The sequence below is a fragment of the Vanessa tameamea genome, chromosome 18 (assembly GCF_037043105.1).
Source record: "Vanessa tameamea isolate UH-Manoa-2023 chromosome 18, ilVanTame1 primary haplotype, whole genome shotgun sequence".
Lineage (NCBI taxonomy): Eukaryota > Metazoa > Arthropoda > Insecta > Lepidoptera > Nymphalidae > Vanessa > Vanessa tameamea.
Window position 1 is genome coordinate 9106229 of NC_087326.1, and position 20388 is coordinate 9126616.

The 20388-nt window shown below is 32.6% G+C and overlaps 2 protein-coding genes across 3 annotated transcripts in view; one reads left to right on the top strand and one right to left on the bottom strand.

Moving 5' to 3' along the window:
- Positions 1-2763: 2763 nt before the first annotated feature.
- Positions 2764-20388, bottom strand: part of LOC113397750 (uncharacterized) — a 69621-nt gene continuing 51996 nt past the window's right edge. For both annotated transcript variants that reach the window (XM_026636228.2, XM_026636226.2), the window contains exon 6: positions 2764-2967. In XM_026636228.2, the coding sequence (XP_026492013.2) occupies positions 2770-2967 (198 nt within the window). In that variant the 3' untranslated portion in view covers positions 2764-2769. The remainder of the gene's footprint in view (positions 2968-20388) is intronic.
- Positions 12638-13518, top strand: LOC135193795 (uncharacterized). Its single transcript, XM_064217783.1, has 2 exons — positions 12638-13021; positions 13201-13518. The coding sequence occupies exons 1-2, from the start codon at positions 12695-12697 to the stop codon at positions 13516-13518; spliced, it is 645 nt and encodes a 214-aa protein (XP_064073853.1). The 5' UTR covers positions 12638-12694.

Here is a 20388-nt window from a genome sequence, read left to right on the forward strand (position 1 = left end):
AAACATAAAAAAACCCACTGGGCATTGAATACAATTATTTGTGATTCCAAATGAATATCGTGAGATCTTACCATTAAAATATATCTATACATCTAACTACACAAAAAAAGTTATTAAAAATTGCTTACGATTGGTTATTCGATAAACAATCATGTTAATGTTAAAATATTAACATGATTGTTTATCTGTATTTGTATTTTCACTATCGGATTTTAATGCGTATTTCATGAATTAACAGAGCGATCCAAGAGGAAGGTTTACATGTATGTATAATACACGCATATTATAGAAAAGAAACGCCGAGAATTTCAACTTTCCCGGCTGAAAATTATTATTTTTATATTTGTTCTTCAATCTTAAAGTTGTACACAGATCCATATTGAACCGTGTGAAGCCGAGTCGGATAGCTAGTATTATATTATTATAACATTGGATAGTGGTAGGGCTTTGTGCAAGCCCGTCTGGGTAGGTACCACCCACTCATCAGATATTCTACCGCCAAACAGCAATACTCAGGATTTTTTGTGTTCCTGTTTGTAGGGTGAGTGATTGTCTTTGGGCGATGGTGACCACTTACCAGCAGGCGGCCCATTTGCTCGTCCGCCAACTTATATCATAAAAATAACCTAATTAAAAGATTTAATATAAATGTGACAGAATAAAATGAAGTTTGTAACTTATTAGATATAATCTAAGTACATACATACATATATAGTACATATTTTGATAAAAAAACAATTTAGTTGCACCATCGGGAAGATAATTCTTCTAAGTTATATCGTTACGATACGATTTCGATTATATCCCGTCCAAACCAACTGGATCAATAGTTGGTTTCTCTTGGTGGTAGGGCTTTGTGCAAGCCCGTCTGGATAGGTACCACCCACTCATCAGATAATCTACCGCCAAACAGCAATACTCAGTATCGTTGTGTTCCGGTTTGAAAGATCAGAGAGCCAGTGTAACTATAAGCACAAAGGACATAACATCTTAGTTCCCAACGTTGGTGGTGCATTGGCGATGTAAGGAATTATTAATATTTCTTACAGCGCCATTGTTTATGGGCGGTGGTCATCACTTACCATCAGGTGGCCCATTTGCTCGCCCGCCAACCTATACCATAAAAAAAATTGCGTTTGTGGAAGAGGTACTCGGCTTAACGTGAAACGATGACATTTCGATTCAATTGTTTCGTACCAATAAGGTAATAAAGCAATATGATTTTGTTCACTGTGCTATTTAACATTCCATTCCACAGAACACAACGCGACTGCGAAATCGTTATAGGAATGGAACACGACGTGCGTTCACACAACTTTTTAAATAACAATAAGAAAAAAACAACTTAAACGTCATATCGGAAATATCTATTAGGCCAACTGTTCGCATGTTGTTTTGTTATTTTTTTAAAATAATTTTCGTTAACGCTACATAAGTTTTGATATAAAAGTAATACAAAACTTATATATTTTTATATTAAGAATTTATAGCGATATACATAATTATGCTTATAATAATTAATTGTATCTGTAAAGTATACCATATCACACAAAAAAAATCACTTAAATCTAACTATAAGTATGGCTATATTCATTAAAATATATATTATATGTGAATTCAATATACTAAATTTTCCAATACTAAAACAAAAACATATATGTATATATGCTTACATTACATAATAAGCTTAATAGTACAAAAAATAAACACAATAATTATTCCTTCGTCTGATTTAAAAAAAGAAAAACAAAGAATTGATTATATACATTAAAAAATACTCATTATTAAATAATTCTAAAATAAATGGCATAATATATTGAACATTTTAGGAAATTCTTAAGAGCGAGGATCGTTCCTTCAAACAATAGAAAAAATCATATTCCAATTATATGTACGAATTAACCTTATATCACATAAATATCAATTAAAAACTAAAATGATTTTCAAAACCTTAACTAGTTATATACTTATAAAATATAATATATACAAATAGTATATGAAATCCTCTTTAAAACCAAAACCAAATAAACACGTCTCTGTTACAGAACAATAAAAAAATTATGTAATCGAAACTTGAGTTTTACGATCATCCATCTATCTGTGAGAGCATTCAACACGACCGAGAAGTTTATCGTGAAATTACAGAAAGTGATACGCAAAATTGACAATAATGAACATAATATTTAAACGATAAACGCGTCAAAATTACGTATCACTGTACAATGATTTTGGATCTTTTACGATTGGGTTGCGTATCAAGTGGCAAATTTTGTTTATCAGAATAGCTTTTCCGGGGTCTGGTCTAGCCTTTTTTATTAATAAAAACTAAAGTCACCATGAACCCTTCCCAGCCCGAATTCATCTTACGTTGCACTAACAAAAGTTGGCAAATAAATATTGCTGCAAATAAAAACTGTATACTACTTTAAAATGCGTTTGTTAAAGTATTAAAAGGCTTATGTTGGTACTACAATCAAATGGATCATGAGTTATCAAGCTGAGTTGCTTGATCTCGATTAATCTACGGGTTAATCAGTGGACTTGTAATCACAGTAGTTGTTATTCTATCAGGTGAACCAGTTGATGAAATGTTATATTCCATGTAAATAATCTTTGTATGTACCAATAAATCCAAAGAAGAAATGTTTACTTTTGATTGATATCGAGCTATTTCGGCTATATCGAGACTTAAATTTTACCAAGGATTTAGAAATTTTAAATAGTATGTCAAAATTATTAATGAATTACCAGAAAAATATAAATCGAATGTCAACGAAGCACTGCTCCGAAAACACGTTGTCCTCGAGATAGAAGCAGTTCGACCGCTCCGACGGCGGCAAGAAGCAACAAAAGCGCTAAAACTGCTAGAATCGCTCGACATCTTCTTCTCCTGCGCTCTCCGCGTGCTAATCTTCTCGTTAATTCTTCACCACGAGCGCCGTCCAGAGTAAATAAAGCGCTTGTCGCCTGAAACATAATAAAGATGAGATATATTATTTGGCTTCATTGTGTGGTTTCTGTCAAAGTAGAATCGAGTCATTATATCAACCTCTGGATGTCGTAAGTGCGAACGGAGCCTGTCTTAACCCAGCGTGCGGGGTTTGCAAAAAACTCGGGCACTACACGTTAGGGACACCTCTCCGATGATCCTTGACTTGACTCATCGGCACAAGTCAATTAAAAATATAATTTTTAAAATCGCCAGAACACTGCTTGTGCCCGGGCGCTTATTGTGCTTAAAAGGGGGCTTAAAAACTTAGGTCTTTTTTGTATTATTATTTTTTATATTACTAAGCACAATATTTGTAATGTAATTACAGTAATCCCATCATTAAAAACTGTATTATTTCTTATCATTATTCAATATAATAATCTAAACTAAATATAAATTACCTAACTAGAAATTTTAAAAGGTTAAAAATGCAAGACTCATTACAAAATCATTATATTTTTTTCTCTTGACATATTTACGTATTTGTTATTAAAGTCATCGTGTGAGTTAATGCAGCTTAGTAAAGCCAAGGTTTATTTCAATGCGGTTAACGTAAAATGACCAATTTAGAAGATCACGACGCATTGTAGTCGTGATTGCGAAAAACGGTAAAGGGTTTCTCGTATTAAAATTTAATTAAAAGACGAACGTCGATTATGTATGAGTTTAAATATCGAAGATTTCATAAAGAAACACAATAAGTTTTACCGAAGAACCAATGTGTGAACCTTGGTCATGGTGATCTTAAGCATACAAAATCAGCGTGTTCGTAAGATAATCGATTCATATATTGTATAAATGAGAAGTGAAGATAAACTTGTTTTTCATTTCGTAAAGTCATCCTACCCGGAGCAGGATATATATATATATATGAGCTCGGATTTATTATTCATTATATAAATTTTATTGCATAAAATTTGATGGAACAAAGTTCGAAGTTAGTAAGTAGTAAGAGTCTACAGTCTGGATCGTTGATAGATTTATATTTAATTTTTTAAAAGTTCTTACTAAGAGTATCGTGTAAAGGATATTTTAATTTGTTTTAACGATGATAGATGCAGACCTTCGATCAAGAAGATGCAGACAAAACCCTACGTCATTGTGCGACGTCATGGGATCGCTTGGGTATACTATTGAGACGGCGCGTAAAGTACCCGGCCGCTCCTTGATTGCTTTATCTAGAGGTCACGAGAATTCACGAAATTTACGAAGGGTATATTATATAAAATATGGTTTTCAGCGTTAGAATTACAAGATATATAAATTCATTAGCATCGTCAATATGCTTATGCAATAAATATAGTGCTATGATGCTATGTGCCTTATGAGATACTAAAATGTAACTGTTTTGTGATAATCTACATTTAATCATTACGGAGACAACAGAATTCGTACCAACTTGCCTTGTATATATTCTAGATCGTCTCGTTTGTCTGCGATGTGTTATCAAGGCCGCAAGTTCCGAGATCTTTGGATGAAAACGGCTCGGGTCTTTTAATAGTGACAAATTTATTTGTAGAAATCCGTACTCTGAAAGTTAACAGTGCCTCTGTACTTTGGTAGCACTTAAAGCAGTTCGTACAGCGTCAGAACTCACACGGGCTATGTCGCGTGTTTCATTGGATTATGATAGAAAGATTAATTATTTGTCTGGATAGAGTGACGCACTACGAAAGAACTAAAACGAGCCAATTTTATTATGTAAGTATACGTGAAAGCTACGCTTGACACTCGCGAATCTTCATTCTATTATACTATATATTAGCGTGTCCTTAGTGACCAAGATTTGTCTACTTCTAGATATTTTTTTCGACGCGTTTTCAACTAATCACTAATCTAAGACATAAATTTAGACATTCGGAGTTACAAAAATTTACAACAAGCTGAAAATGCTCTCACTTGTTCAAAACATAATTAAAAATAATATTCAGAAGTTCCGAATCATTCCGGTACCTGGGAAAAAAATATTTGAGGTCATACGTCGAAAATCCCGAAATCGAATGGTTTTTCGTGTTTTTCAGGGAAACGTTAAGTTTTATCGCAAAATTACTTCAGATAAATAGTAAAGCTTATAAAATTCCCTATGAAAATGTATTTATACTTAAATTTCAGAAAGAATTTTCAGCTTGTTGTAAATTTATGTAACTTTACCCCTCTTTTTTGGTCTAATTTGATCGGACTAGTACGCTCTCTTTGCACACACCTATGTTTTATAATTACTCCTATGTATGTGTATAGGCAAGTGACTATCCCCCGTTAAGATTTGCCACCGAGACCAACGTCGGTCAGGAAACATTATCATTATTTATTCGTATCGATGTCATAAAAAAAACATTAACTTAATGTTAAGTTTTTAAATTGCTGGTTATTTCTAAATATTCACTATACATCAGTTAAGTTGCCCAATATCTACTATATAGAATGCGACCTTCTTATTGGATAGTCGAATACTAAGATTTGATCATATTATATACTTATATGAATACATATGTAACCAAAGAATAGATAATTAAGAAAATATACCGTACACGTCTTGACTACAGCTTATTCGAACTTTGACTATTTATATGTCTAACTATACTATTAAAGCTGAGAACGAGTGCAAAATAATAGTGGCTAACAGTTGGCCACTAAGTACACGTACACTATTAAAGTAGTATCATGTTTTTCAAATGTCAAGCGTAACGGTCACGCACACCAACATAACAAATTTGGCTCGTTCATTTAGTCCTTTTTTAGATCTCCAATTTCTTTCTCCGGAAGAAACCTTGAGGATGCCAACCACGCACTTGGTCTCTTGGCCAGATGAGTCGTGGTCACGGTGCCGATAGGTGATGACTCGAAATAGTAGAGTGACATACCTTTCCCCACTTCAAATGGGGGAAACGCGTAAATGCGTTTTTCGAGCGATTTAAAAAGAGGTTTCTCAAGATTTTGCTTTAAATTTAACCAACCCTGCGGGCTCCTGTTGTAACAAGTACAATTTGAGTACTGTTTTTTTTTCTGAAAAACTATTCAGCATAGATATTTAAAAGAAAAATAAAGAATTCTAGCATTATTTTTAAGGCGTAGACTTTTACAAGCTTTAATTTAACTTCACCGGCGTATATTGCGTACATATGGGTCAAACATTTGAATTTTAAAGCAGTTCCACACAACCTGAGATTGTGCTGAAATTTTACACATTTTTTTGGACTAGTTACTATTAAGTACTTACAAAACATTTTTTCGCTCGATATTAAAAATCTTTTTTTTTGAATAATGGTTAATAAAATATTTTAATTTCGTAATCTCCAGTATATTCTCAATAATATAAAAGGGATTTTATAAATATTTTATACAAAGTAAATCAAAATAGACCATCATAAATGTTCAAAACTTTCCACATATTAGCGATGGCGACATTCGCAGCTATAAAACTCAGTGCAAGATAATAAAATTATAAAAAAAATCTTTTCGGATCACATAAAACCGCTATAAATATTTAAACGTACACTCGGCCACGCATTGATGTGTAAATGTACGAAATTAACGCGTTCAGACATAAAAATACAATTAACTTTTATGATATCTTAATTCTTTAACTGTTGCGGTCCACTGTACGTGTACATTCGGCGCCAGCGCAAGGCGACTTACGCAAGATTCTTAAACATATAGATAGCTATATAAAAAATGATCTGATTAACTTTCATTAGTCCCTAAATTTATTAATACTCAATAATTAATTATTAAGATTATAGACGTGAATAAAATTAAACAAATTATTATTATAGTTTTTGATATGTTGTACGAATTATAACGTTACGCCCACAGCGTAAGTTCGTGGTTTGCTTTCAATTACCGAGACAGACACTTAACGATCCGATTTGCGGAGATAATGAGCTGTATGCTGATTAAAAAATATATTAATTTTAATTTTTAAATGTCAGAAAAAGAATTGTTCGTAAATTTGTTTTGAAAAATGTCATACTTATAAAATAATTTGTCCGGACTGAATATCAAAATAAAATAACTGAGCCCAGAAAACTAAAATGAAGAATATAGGTTTATTTTATAACGTTCAGAAAGGATTTTAGTGAATTTAAATTTTATTTGGCTTTATTCAAGCCCGTCTGGAAAGATACCACGCACTTATCAGGTGTTCTGTCGCCAAACAGAAATACTTATCGTTGAGTTCTGTGAGTGAGCCATTGTAACTACGAGCACAAGGGACATAACATCTTAGTTCCCAAGGTTTGTAGCGTATTGGCGATGTAAGGGATGGTTAATATTTCAAGGGACGTTGGTGACCTCTTAATATCGGGTGGCCTACTTAGCTGACTACCTACCTAATACATAAAAAAGAGGCAAAATGGGGGGAATTGTCACTTTGTATGAATTTTACCCGTATGAAGTCTGGGAAGGGTTGCTAATAAATATCAAGCGTGGCTGAAGCCGATATATAAAAAAAATAATAACAATATGTAACCATATTAAAGTTCTCCTTGAAATCAAATGTAAAGTTTATTTGGATAATAAGACCCAGGGATCAAGGACTAAAGGTGCTTCCACACAGCAGTAAAAAAATATTATATGACACAACGTAAACATTTTTTTTAACACGAAAACATTTTCAAAGCATCCACACTGATATAACATGTTATGGATCATTTTGTAACCACCACTTCGGATTACTTTGGTCTATATTTTGAAAGACTAGTCGCTCTTACAGAGTAAATGGTAGAAAAATTGCTGATAAGGTTAGCTTTTATGCTTTCTTTTTAGAAAAAGCGGTCAAATTGGATCGCTACTTTGCCGATCTCGATGTCGCCCGGGTAAATGTTATCTAACAAAAGTTAGAAACTATTAAATTTTTCTACATATCGTTTTGTCGGCAAATGTTTTAAACAAGAAAATATTTAATATTTTTTGGTGTAAAATGTTTTAGATTGCGATAAAATATTCTCTAACAAATGTTAACTAACATTTTCAACTGCTGTCTGGAAGTACCATAAGGTTTGAATTTGCGATTAACCTATCCATGAACTAAACATGGAAAGAAGGCCAATTATAATCTAGATATTAACTGTTGCTTCTCAATATAAATTTTGTAATGTTTTGTATGTACGGAAAAATATCAATGATTTTATGAGAAAATGTGATACTCATAGCATTGGTACAAAGAACAAACACAAACTTGTTACTCCTGTTACTCGACTGCATAGAGTCACTAACTCTTTTGTGGGGCAATGTATACGGTTTTACAACAGGATCCCAGAAAGCGTTCAAAATGCTTCTGTTTGCAAATTTAAAAAAAATATTAAGGAACGCTTGTGTGCAAAAGGGTACTATACAATTAGTGAGTTTATGATTGACAGCACACCTTGGGAATGAAACGATCGCCTCCTGGCTATTACTAATCATATTCAATATATGTACTTAATTTATTTGACAAAAAAAAAAGACCAGCTGAGTTTCTTTCGCCGGTTCTTCTCAGGTCGGGGTGTGTCCTTTTCCGAACCGGTGGTAGTGTTTAATTTGACTATCAATTTTGCCCTTTCACGCTCAAATTAGTAAAATAAGTAAATACTCGTATGTATTTGTATAAATATATACTGTATTTCTATACATTATTCTCTATAAAATTAATATTTTGACTTAATGATTTGACTTGTTTTTCGAAGTGGTATTACTTGTTTGACTATCAATATAATATACCAATATTAATTAAAAAATCCTATGTCATGACATTGGCTAAAGGCGAAGGTGACAGAAAGCAAAAGCTTATAAGAGCAGTCATATATTTTTAATTCTTTAAAACAAATTTTATCCAAAGATATCGCATCGTATCAAGTAAATGCCCCTTTTATTACGGTGGGCAGAACTTTCAATATTTATTTTGTAACAATAAAAATAAAACATAAATAAACATTAAATAAATAAAAATCACTTTAAAAGTGACAATGTATTTAAATAAATTCTTGGAAATGTTTTTGTAATACATGGCAACACCTACGTGCATGTCAGATGGGTGAACTTCTCATTATCGTTATTATGTAAAGAAGCCCTTGAAGGAAGACGATCATTTTATTACATTTTAAATTGCTTTATCTTGACAACATGACATCTTTATGTTTCGTGTAAGTGGCTATCGAGCTATCCTAACTGATGACGTCACGTCATCTTAGAAGCCACCGTATTAATATGGTCTATTCACTCAAGAAGTCGCACCCTTCCACTTTAAATTATCGGAGTTCTTTTTTCCTTTGTTTGGTTCAACAACTTATAAAATTTATATACATCAATGACAGTTTCAAACGTATAAACTACTAAAACAAAATGATAAGCCAATTATAGGTTTACACCGCATGCAATAAGGATTTAAATAAAATTAACAACTAAATACAAGAATAGTAGCAAGTAAGTTACAACAGTAAAAAAGTATACCTACGTTAAACTTTATTAAATAAAAGGACTTTTATGAATAAACTTATCAAATATAATTTATTTCGTATTTTTTTGTTGTCTCTACTCTTTGTTAACATGACTAAGAGTATAGACAACAAAAAAATTCAAATACACTAAGACATCTTAACAATTCATCTGTTTATGATTAAAATTTAGGGCCTTTGTGAGTCAAAAAGTCTATAAAGCAAAATAAACAACTTTGACATTGAACGACGATATCATTGGTCGAGGTCTTGAATATGTTATTCATTATGGATTCACAAAAATAGGACGTTTTGAAAGTCGGTGAAGCTATTATTGTAACTTCGGCTGTAAAACGAAGTTGATATCAATAGTTAAGTGGTGATAAATAAATAAATAAATATATATATATTAATCAAGTGCTGTATGTAGTACATTATATAGCAGAGCTATAAATAAATCGCTTGAATGCAAATTTAAGATCGATTAAAATTTTACAAAATAAATCTATAATTACGTCTTTGTAAAATGAGTTACTTACAAACCTTTTTATTGATGGTCGGCTTAACACAATTTTGTTAAGGCTAAATACGTACACAGTTCCTAAAGAAGTTTCTGTGTGAAGATATCTCATCATCATTATAACATTGAAAATATAATTAGATGTTACGAAATAGGTCAAGAATATTCATGAAAATTAACTAAGCGAGTGTTCATTAACATTATATTATCATAAGAGCCGTGGCTGCCATATGTGTTATCTCATATCTGCCTCGTTGGTCTAGTGGCTAGATAGAATGCCGCAAATCCAGTGGTTCTGGGTTTAAACCCCAAGGTTGGTCTACCCAATCAACGATTACCAAATTAACGTTTTTTTTTTATGTTGTACTTCTTAAAAAATTATGAGTATGATTTTTTTATGATATGCGCGCACAGGAGTGAAGTAAAAACTACACGATGAAGTTGCGCGCTAAATTGCCAATTAAGTCACTCGAAATTTTTAATTACACCGAAGAAGTTGAACTTCTCACGGGCGCACATAAGTAAACGCAACTTTTTAATTATATTCATACCTTCGACATTTAAATCCCAATAGATTGATTTACAATATTTATCAAACTCCATCAGAAATACAGCTTGGCATGAAATAAGGGCCTTGGCAACCTCACACTTGTGATTTGTTGAAATACATCAATCTGGTTCCTTAACACGTTAATTATAAAACAACCGCAGGCAACGACTGCGGTACATTATCTACCACGTAGGATTGTTACCTTAACTATGTGGTTTGCCTAGATTTAAATATAAAGTGATTCGATAATTACATCACTCACAAGAATTTATATCAAATACTATACTTGGATTTGAATTTTGCAAGTCCATCTGGATATAGCGCCCGCTCATCACTTACTCTAGCTTTTAAGGGATTAGTTAGTGAGTGTATACAGGCAAGGAATCTATGTACAGTAGAACCTTGATTATCCGAACCGAGAAAAGTTCGGATAATCAAAAGTTTGGACAATCGAAACGTGGGTACTTTGGGACAAGATCAAACAAAATAACACCTTGTCACATAAAAACAGTACAAACTATTAGAATTTGATATACATATTAAAAGATTAAATATAAAACTTTGAAGGTAAATATTAAACACCTTAAAAAAATTGAATTCTAATTTCTTTATAAAAATTGACGGACAGCTGCAACGCGGCAACGTTCGGATAATTGAGGGTTCGGATAATCGAGGGTTCGGATAATCGAGGTTCTACTGTATTTATATAAAATAAAACAGATGTATATATATATATCTTCATATATATATCGAACATGCGACGAACGATTAGAAAAAATATGTCAGAATTATCTTTCTACAAATATCCTTTCATAAGAAATTTTAAACATTTTTAATAGATTTTATTTTATTCCAATATAATTACTCCGTAACAAAATTATATGTATTTTAATATTACACGTGATACAAGTGACAGAGCCCGAGGTTATATGTTAGAAACATTTTATGGAACCTAGTAATTATTACTAAGTTACATACTTACATATAATTCTACTTAGAGACTAGTTAATCACAATAGTTTTGAATATAAACCTACTATTTGCCTTTTTTTCTAATACGAAGGCGGACCGGCTAATGGGCCACCTGATGTTAAGTGGTCACCACCGCCTATAGACATTGGCACTGTTAGAAATATTGACCATCCCTTACATCGCCGGACACAATACCAAGTAATGCTGCTCGGCGGCAGAATATTTGATGAGCGGGTTTGAACAAAGCCCTACCACCAAGTCGAATATAAGAAAATTAATGTAACAAAAACATTTGAAACAAAAAAAATCATGAATACGAAAACATACGTGAAAATAAACTTAATGATAAACAACAGTAAATTTTAATCCTCTTAGTTTAACGGCCGTTTTCAATAAACTATCTATCCCTTGTTTCAGTAACTAAAGATAACCAAATCTATCCTTCTGCCTTTACTTTGTTTTCAATTACCTATCGACGGTTAGCATTTCCTATCGAAACTAGCTATCTGTCATCGGGAGGACAGATAGCTTACTAGAGATAGGAACGCTTATACGATTCGTGCTTACCTACGTTTCTATATACGTTTGAAGTTACTCTCGGATAGACGAAGCTATCTCTAGTAACGTCAATCGCTTATCCGTCAAATTCGGCCGATCGACTTGAAATTTTGAAATATAATTAAGAGTACATACTCGGAGATAGATTAAACATCAATGAATTATATGAAAATCGTTATGCTTGGATTTAAAGCCGCAATCTTTGATTAACGCCCGTTTTCAATAACCTATCTAAGATTACAGATAGATCGCTATCCCCGATTGTCAGTTAGAACTTATCTATCGTTAATATGCGTTTCACAATCAAGGATAAGTGTCATCTATCTTCGACCAACGATAGATTACTTTTCCCTCTCACCTATCTTAGCTTATTTGAACGTTTCGTTTTACGATAACCACGAAACAATGTCACGCTCAAAACTTGTTTTTCATTTATTTATTTTTTATTTATTTATTATATCAAATTGATTAATAAATTAATTTTAATAAAAAAAGTATATCAATATACCTATTTAAGGTATTTCTTTTGTGTGATTTTCCATTCTTTTTAACAGTCACGGTAATGTCAATAACAAAACGAAACGTCTTGACAGTTTGAAGTTTAAATTTTGGTTTTCGGTTGATTATCAATTTGTGTTTGCTTTTTAATAAGTGATACAAAATGGCTCATGTAAGTATCTACGAAATATATTGATGTTTAATAGTACATTTTTACATTGCGTTCATCTCATCTCATCATTGATATACCAACTTTTTCAATCAACAAAGGCAGCACCTATGACCAGAGATCAGACGATGATTTTAGTGCAGCTTGTGGCTGCTAGTAAAATCATTAACTGTAAGGCAACCAATGCGACGAATAATAAACTCAAGGAGCAAGCGTGGCAAGATTTGACAAATGAGTACAATTCTTCGGTCACAAGTTTTCCACGAACTCCTTCGCAGTTGCGTTTAAAGTGGGAAAACCTCAAGAAATCAGCTCGCAAACGCTGCGCAACTATGAGAAGTAGATGTAATAAGGTTAATGATGTTATATTTAATTGATATTATACTACTACTACATACATATCAGGATACTCATTGGAATGATATATTATCAAATTGAACTTATTACTTATTACTTTCTTCCAATAAATTTGCCTCAAATATAGGGTGATTGCCTCTAGAGTCTCGTAACATTTACTAGCCATACGTGATTTATTTTTAAAAATTGGTTTGTTACAATTCTCTTGCCTAACCCTTGCGAATGTATCTCTAATGGTATGGATAAAAATATTGGTTGGCCATCATTAATATTTTTATTTTTTTTTACAGCAAAGCGAAAACACAAACTAGAAGAAGAGAAGTGTAAGGCACGCATAAATAGAGACAATGCTTTAGCTGAGTATCTGATAGTGAAAAAGAAAAAAGTTGAATTAGAACTAGAGGAAAAAGAAATTATAATTGCGAAACTTAAGGTGGAGTTAGAGAATGCAAAATTAGAAAATTTAAAATTAAAAAATGATTTAAATAAATAGTTAAAAAAAACGTTTAAAAGAAGGACTTTCATTGTTGATACGTGTAAAATACCTATATATTTAAAAAAAAAAATAAAACGCTGATAAATTAAATATTTATGTGTATAATTATGTGTTGGCGAAGTAATAATTTATTAGTGATGCCGTGAAGAATAAATTCTGATGGTAAATGATTATCTATAACAAAATTATTTTCTTCTGGTATAATTGCAATTGATATTTCTGGTTCTAATTCTTGTAAATTCATTTTCCTCGCAATATTGTGTAGCACAGCAGTAGCTATAATAACTGCTTGCAAATTTTGAATTTTGAGTCGGCATTTTAATGCTAGAATAGGGAATCTTCTCTTCCAAACACCAATGCAACTGCAAAATTACCTAAATGAATATTACATATGATATTCAACAACCTTTCTTAAGCTCTGGTATTATTTAGTTAACATTACCTCTCTATTGTATTCCTGGTTTTTATATGAGCTTCATTATATCTTTGTTCCGATTGAGTAATTGGGTTTAGCAGAGGTGTTAAAAGATAGGCCTTACAGGGATAGCCACTATCACCAAGCAACCATCGATTCCCTAGTCCACCTTGTTCACAATGATCTGTAAATCCAAACAATGCTTCAACACTGTCAATTCACAGAAAACAAATGCATATATTTAATGGATAAAATACCTTTTAAGTCGGAATGATTAAATATAGTTGCATCATGAGCGGATTCTGGCCATTGAGCAACAACATTTAGAAACATCAATGATGCATTGCTCACCACTTGGACATTTAAAGAAAATGATCCTTTCCTATTTCTAAATTCCTCATTAATTCATGTAATTTATTCGTGGCTTATATTTCTTTTGTGATCGCACATATTGGAATCACTGTCACTGTCTGTATCACAATCATTTAAAATTTGTAATAATTCCATATCACTATCATCACTGCTACAATATTCCATCATTAATAGAAATTAGAGCAATTATACTTCAAAATTTCAAGTCGATCGGCCGAATTTGACGGATAAGCGATTGACGTTACTAGAGATAGCTTCGTCTATCCGAGAGTAACTTCAAACGTATATAGAAACGTAGGTAAGCACGAATCGTATAAGCGTTCCTATCTCTAGTAAGCTATCTGTCCTCCCGATGACAGATAGCTAGTTTCGATAGGAAATGCTAACCGTCGATAGGTAATTGAAAACAAAGTAAAGGCAGAAGGATAGATTTGGTTATCTTTAGTTACTGAAACAAGGGATAGATAGTTTATTGAAAACGGCCGTAAGACTCAACGTTCTTGGCTAACCCAAAATAATTACTTACCAAGAAGTTGGAAATTGAGTGAATAATGTTAAATTGTTGCGTGAGATCTGCCGTTGAAAATTAATTGAGACCATAACTGTAGCTAGTACACTGCAGATCTTAAATCTATTTGACCTAGTACTAGAAATATCAATCATTCGACGAATTTTGTTAGTCGAAAGTTTTGTAATAAATTGTAAAATACTTTAGAAATTCTAAAACAAATTACGCAGTATAGTGTGTCAATAAAATGTTTTCTCATAATTTTTCACGAATACGATTTTTTTATATAGTAAGGATTCGAAATTAATGTTGCGTCACACGTTCAATGACGCACCGACGAATGAAAATCAACAACAAAAATTTCTCTGACCTACAGAATGTTCAATGGTTACATCGCAATCACGTATCTCCAACTAACTTAAGTGTCTTCAAACATCTAATTAAATTCCATCATCATATTGTCGTAATTTGTCGGAATTTACATACTAAGTCGCTTTTAATATGCGTCCTAATGACATTTGCGCCACGTCACATACTGGCAACATTATCATAAATGAAGAAGAAAAGGCCGTGAGCAATTGTATAATTAAATACGTATGTTTGAATAAAGAATTATATAATAGGCTATGTATTACATAACTATCGCGTGTATGGATTTCGCATTTCTGTCATTTGAGACATGGCCTTTATATAAGACTAGTTGCCGCCCGCGGCTACTTGCTTCTGTGAGGGGGAGAAGTATTAGGTACTCTATGTCCTTTTCAGTAAACGTTCTGCTGTTGTAACTGTTGAGAACTGACAACGTGTGAGTATGAAAAATTTCATGATTGGTCGATTACTTGAGACGTAAAAGGGTAACATAAAAACAAACCAAACTTTGGGATTAGAATGCCAACTTGCAGCAGCGTTGTGTTAAAGCTGAGATACGGTAACATCAGCCTCGATTTCCGAGGCTTAAAAGATAGGGCGTAACCCTGGGGTCGTGGAAGCGTAGCGAGTCGCGTGTCCTATTTAAGACAGTCCTGAGGAGGACGGCTTCCGGGATGGCCTTGCTCTTCACACGCGCTAGCGAGAAGTGTAGGTGGGCAAGATCGTCTTTGTCTTAGAAAAGAGCTCCGCTAACCCCCAGGGACACAGGTACCATACACCTCACGACGTTTTTACGTGCAAGTGTCGTATGAACATTTTTCTTATGTACATTACCCTATAGGTTACAAACATCGAAGATGATGTTTATTGAAAGCATTGATAACCACAGAAAACCACATTTTTCCCACAATAATTGTCTATACTCATATTACTAATACGAAAGTAACTTTGTCTGTCTGTTGCTCTTTCACAGCCAAACCACTGAACTAAATTTGAATGAAATTTGTTATGAACCAAACTTGAACTCCAATAAAGGACATAGGCTACTTTTTTATACCTAATATCTGACAACCGACCCCTAAAACGCGGGCGAAGCCGCGGTAGATAACTAGTTAAAAATATTACCGTGTTCAAAATCTTAGTAAATAGTTAGACAAGCTAGTACTTCGGTAACTACAGACTACAAAACAAAGCCGGTTTATAATTGAAATACTCGTTCCGGAACTTCGTTTGCATATATAATAGAAAACAGTTGAAAAAAATAAAATCAAAATAGGTATAAGTGATGATTCACTTTTATTTTTTTTAGTGTATTAATTGTTATTTTCTATTAAAAAATAGCCAAACATTTAGAATTTGACAGTTAAATTGTTATTATTAAATGAATGGAATCATAATTTAAAATTGGAATCTCTTGTTCGTACATTTAAGTGATTTCTTTTTAAATGAATGCATTTCTTTTGACGGATAACTTTTAATAACTCAAAAATTATTGTCATATTCAAAATTTTCTTAAGTAAACAAAATCTCTTGTGGGTATGACATATAAAACAAATCTAAAAATAAACTTAATAATACAATCGTAAATCAGTAAATAATTTAATTACTTATTAAAGGAAAACTACTTTTTTAATGAACATATGTCGCAAAAGACCAATCTAAAGACCTTAAGCCGTATTTTGTTTAATAGCATTATAAGAGACTTTTACGTTGCTTCAAATATATAGTTTATTAGCGGAATCGTAAATATTCATAAATATGTTTATTGGTTCTAAATGCGCAATTAATTTTATATAAAGTAATACATAGTCGTATTATATATTGTGTAATACAATGAAATAATATTCACTGAACTTTTTTTTACATTTACATTAACAGCCTGTAAATTTCCCACTGCTGGGCTAAGGTCTCCTCTACCTTTGAGGAGAAGGTTTGGAGCATATTCCACCACGCTGCTCCAATGCGGGATGGTGGAATACACATGTAGCTGAATTTCGTTGAAATTAGACACATGAAGTTTTCTTCACGATGTTTCCCTTCACCGCCGAGCACGAGATGAATTATAAACACAAATTAAGTACATGAAAATTCCGTGGTGCTTGCCTGGTTTTGAATTTATTTCATATTGTTTTTACAAATATGATACAGCCTGGTGACAGACAGACGGACGGACAGACAGTGAAATCTTAGTAATAGGGTACCGTTTTTACCCTTTGGCTACGGAACCCTAAAAACCAAACGGGTGACAAGCAAAACTAACACTACGCTAAAATTGCGATTACAAATTTATGACATTCTGTATTGTATATGTTTTTATCTTATTAATATAATAATATTATTACATCCCAGGTCACGGTATTCGTTTCTATAATAATATCCCACTAATATTTTTAACTGAGCCTATTAAAAAATTTAAAGCTCACGAAAACAATATTGATAAAAAAGGCACAATTCAAAATTATATTAAATATAAGAAAGCGTGATCTTCGTACTTGTTGATATGGCAAGATATGTATAAATTTCATTGTACCTGCGATCAATTGGATGGATAGACTTAATACTCAATCGCGCCAAAATTCCTGAACAGATCTGAATGAAATTTGGCACAAGGATAGATAGTCTGAACTACAATGATTGCTGACACACAGGCTACTTTTTAATATGTAATAATTTAACCTCTTTCTCAAGATGCGAAGACGGCTTTGCCGATTAGTCTGCCGTATATTTATCGATCTACTGCCTCGTTGGGTAAATGGCTGCATTTTAAGCCTGTAGATTTTAAGGTACAGTCACTGGATATTGTATCAGCTTAAATCTGGCACTGATACCATTTTCGTGTGTTAAGAAGCACTTAATGCCATTAAAAAGAGCCTACTCAGATCTTAAAAGGCACGCACTTAGAAGCCTTCCAGTATTGCTTTGTCTATGGATGGTGGTATGCACTTTACATCAGCTGAACCTGGTACCAGTTCGCCTCCTATGCCATAAAAAACTTGCACTCTAATACGTACTCCGTAGTTTTCATCGTGAATGCCCGCCGACCGAAAATGATCAAGATTATATCATCGTATCCAATGATTTAAGAGATAACTAATATTTTCAATGATGATACTATATATGATAATAATACTTCTAAAGTAAGATCTTCATAAAATTCCGCATATAAAAATGTACAGGAAGAAATCACCGAATAGTTTACGGATTGGTACATCTCGGTTCAAAATTTTACTTCAACAGAATTGTGCTCATTTATGTGTAATCTTCACATAAATATCAAGGATCCCTTCTGCTTTAACATAGTTCAGCTCAGTCAACATGTTTTTCATTGATCTAAATTATATTTGAGCCTCTGTACATAATAGCTAACATTAAAACTAACTAAATAACTACATGTTGGCAATTAAGAGCAATTTATGATTAAGAGTGACGGGCGATCGGCCCTATAATACGAGTCATTATTTCGTTCAATTCGTTCACTGACAATCTCAATACGCGATTCGAACGAAAAAATTATAAATCTTGATTAATCGTCCGAATTAAGACACACGTCAAACGCTTCGTTTAAAGAAGTCGAATATTTCATATTACAAAATACATATTCTAGTACAAAAGTATATCCATTAAGATTCGTGTACGTCTGTCAGTTGTTGCATATCATAAGTGTTAAGACATTATTTATTAATTGAAACTGACGGGCGGACAGTCTGACGGAAACCTGCTGTTGGCGCCAGCAGATATTGCCAACGATTCACTTTAAACAATTTCATAAAACAGATTATATTACAATCAATTTACGAAAAATTTATAAATGGAACTTCGAATATCACATTAAGTAAAACATATTTATATTATACAGAAGAAAATAAAACTCGTGAAGTTAATATTACCTTTTGTTATATTTAGCTCATGTGACATAAACTTAATATGAGATTTGATAGGATATTGCAATTGTAATAACGTTTATATGTAATCATAAGTATATAAATATCTGTAGGGGAGATAAGCAGATGGATTACCTTTAATATATAGGCCAATATATAACTCATCTGATTTTCTAAGAGTAATGAAAAGTGTTGTCATCATCAGTCCGTCGCCTGGGGGGACCTATGCACCATGGGTGCCCTAAAAGATCTCAATTTTTATTTATTTTTATTCTAGTATTTTTAAGGGGCCTCTATAGGCAGTCTATATGTCGGCTCCATCGTTATACGCTAAATTAAATCAAAATTGGTTCAAAAAGTATGACTAAATCAGTTTGAGAGAATCACTAACGAATTCATAAATTTTAATTGCTGAAATACTCGTAGGGTTACTAAGGATAGAATTAAAAGCACCAATATTAAACAAATTTAAATTTAGTTAATATTTTAGTGTTTCTCTTAAACTGTGGTTACGGACACGTGCCAATAACAAGTGTGAGACATCTAATACACCACATACTTCACAGTTGGAAGTGTCACTTTTCCTCATTAGATGCTTAAATTTGCCTAGTCGAATGTGTCCAGATCTGAGTCTGAATGCTATAATTTTCTATGTTGGAGATCTCCACTATTCGCAACCGGACGCTTGTTGTGCTAAAGACGAACAAGGGCTGGTCCTCATACGAATATCATAAGTGTAAGTTCTGTTGTGTTAATCCGATTGATATGTAACATTCGCATAGGCGATTAAATCATTCTTGCGAATCTTTATGTCATATTATTGTTTAAAACCTCTAGACGAGCCGGGACGATAATGAGTAAACTACAAATATATTAATTAATGTAGATACATAGAATACTTCAAGAACATTGCTTAAATTATTTAAGCCGTAATTAAGACGACTTTTGCCTGCGAGTTCATTCACTGCATTTTTTTTTCTCGTAGATCGAATTTAAATACTTACTATTGGATATGTTTAGTCGTGATGAGATAAAACAGGCGAACAAAGTTACATGCGTTCATTTATAATAGTCTACATAACAGACTAATATCTGAATATATTTGAATAAGAGTTACAGACACAATATTAACCATTAAGATTAAATACTTAGGAATAATTTACGAGGTATGAGATACTCTGTTACATGAAACATACATATGAATGTGTAAACGGATATTTTAGAAGGCTCATGAACTTACTAAAGAATCATTATCAACACTTAAATGTCATTTCATCCAGCAGCGGTATGTTGTGTGATATTCCACTAGATTCCAATTACGA

Excerpts from the sequence above, each read along its gene's own strand:
- LOC135193795 (XM_064217783.1), top strand. The coding sequence starts at position 12,695 with ATGTTTAATAGTACATTTTTACATTGCGTTCATCTCATCTCATCATTG. Across the intron at positions 13,022-13,200 it reads TGAGAAGTAGATGTAATAAG|ATTTTTAAAAATTGGTTTGT; the intron begins GTTAATGATGTT and ends CATACGTGATTT.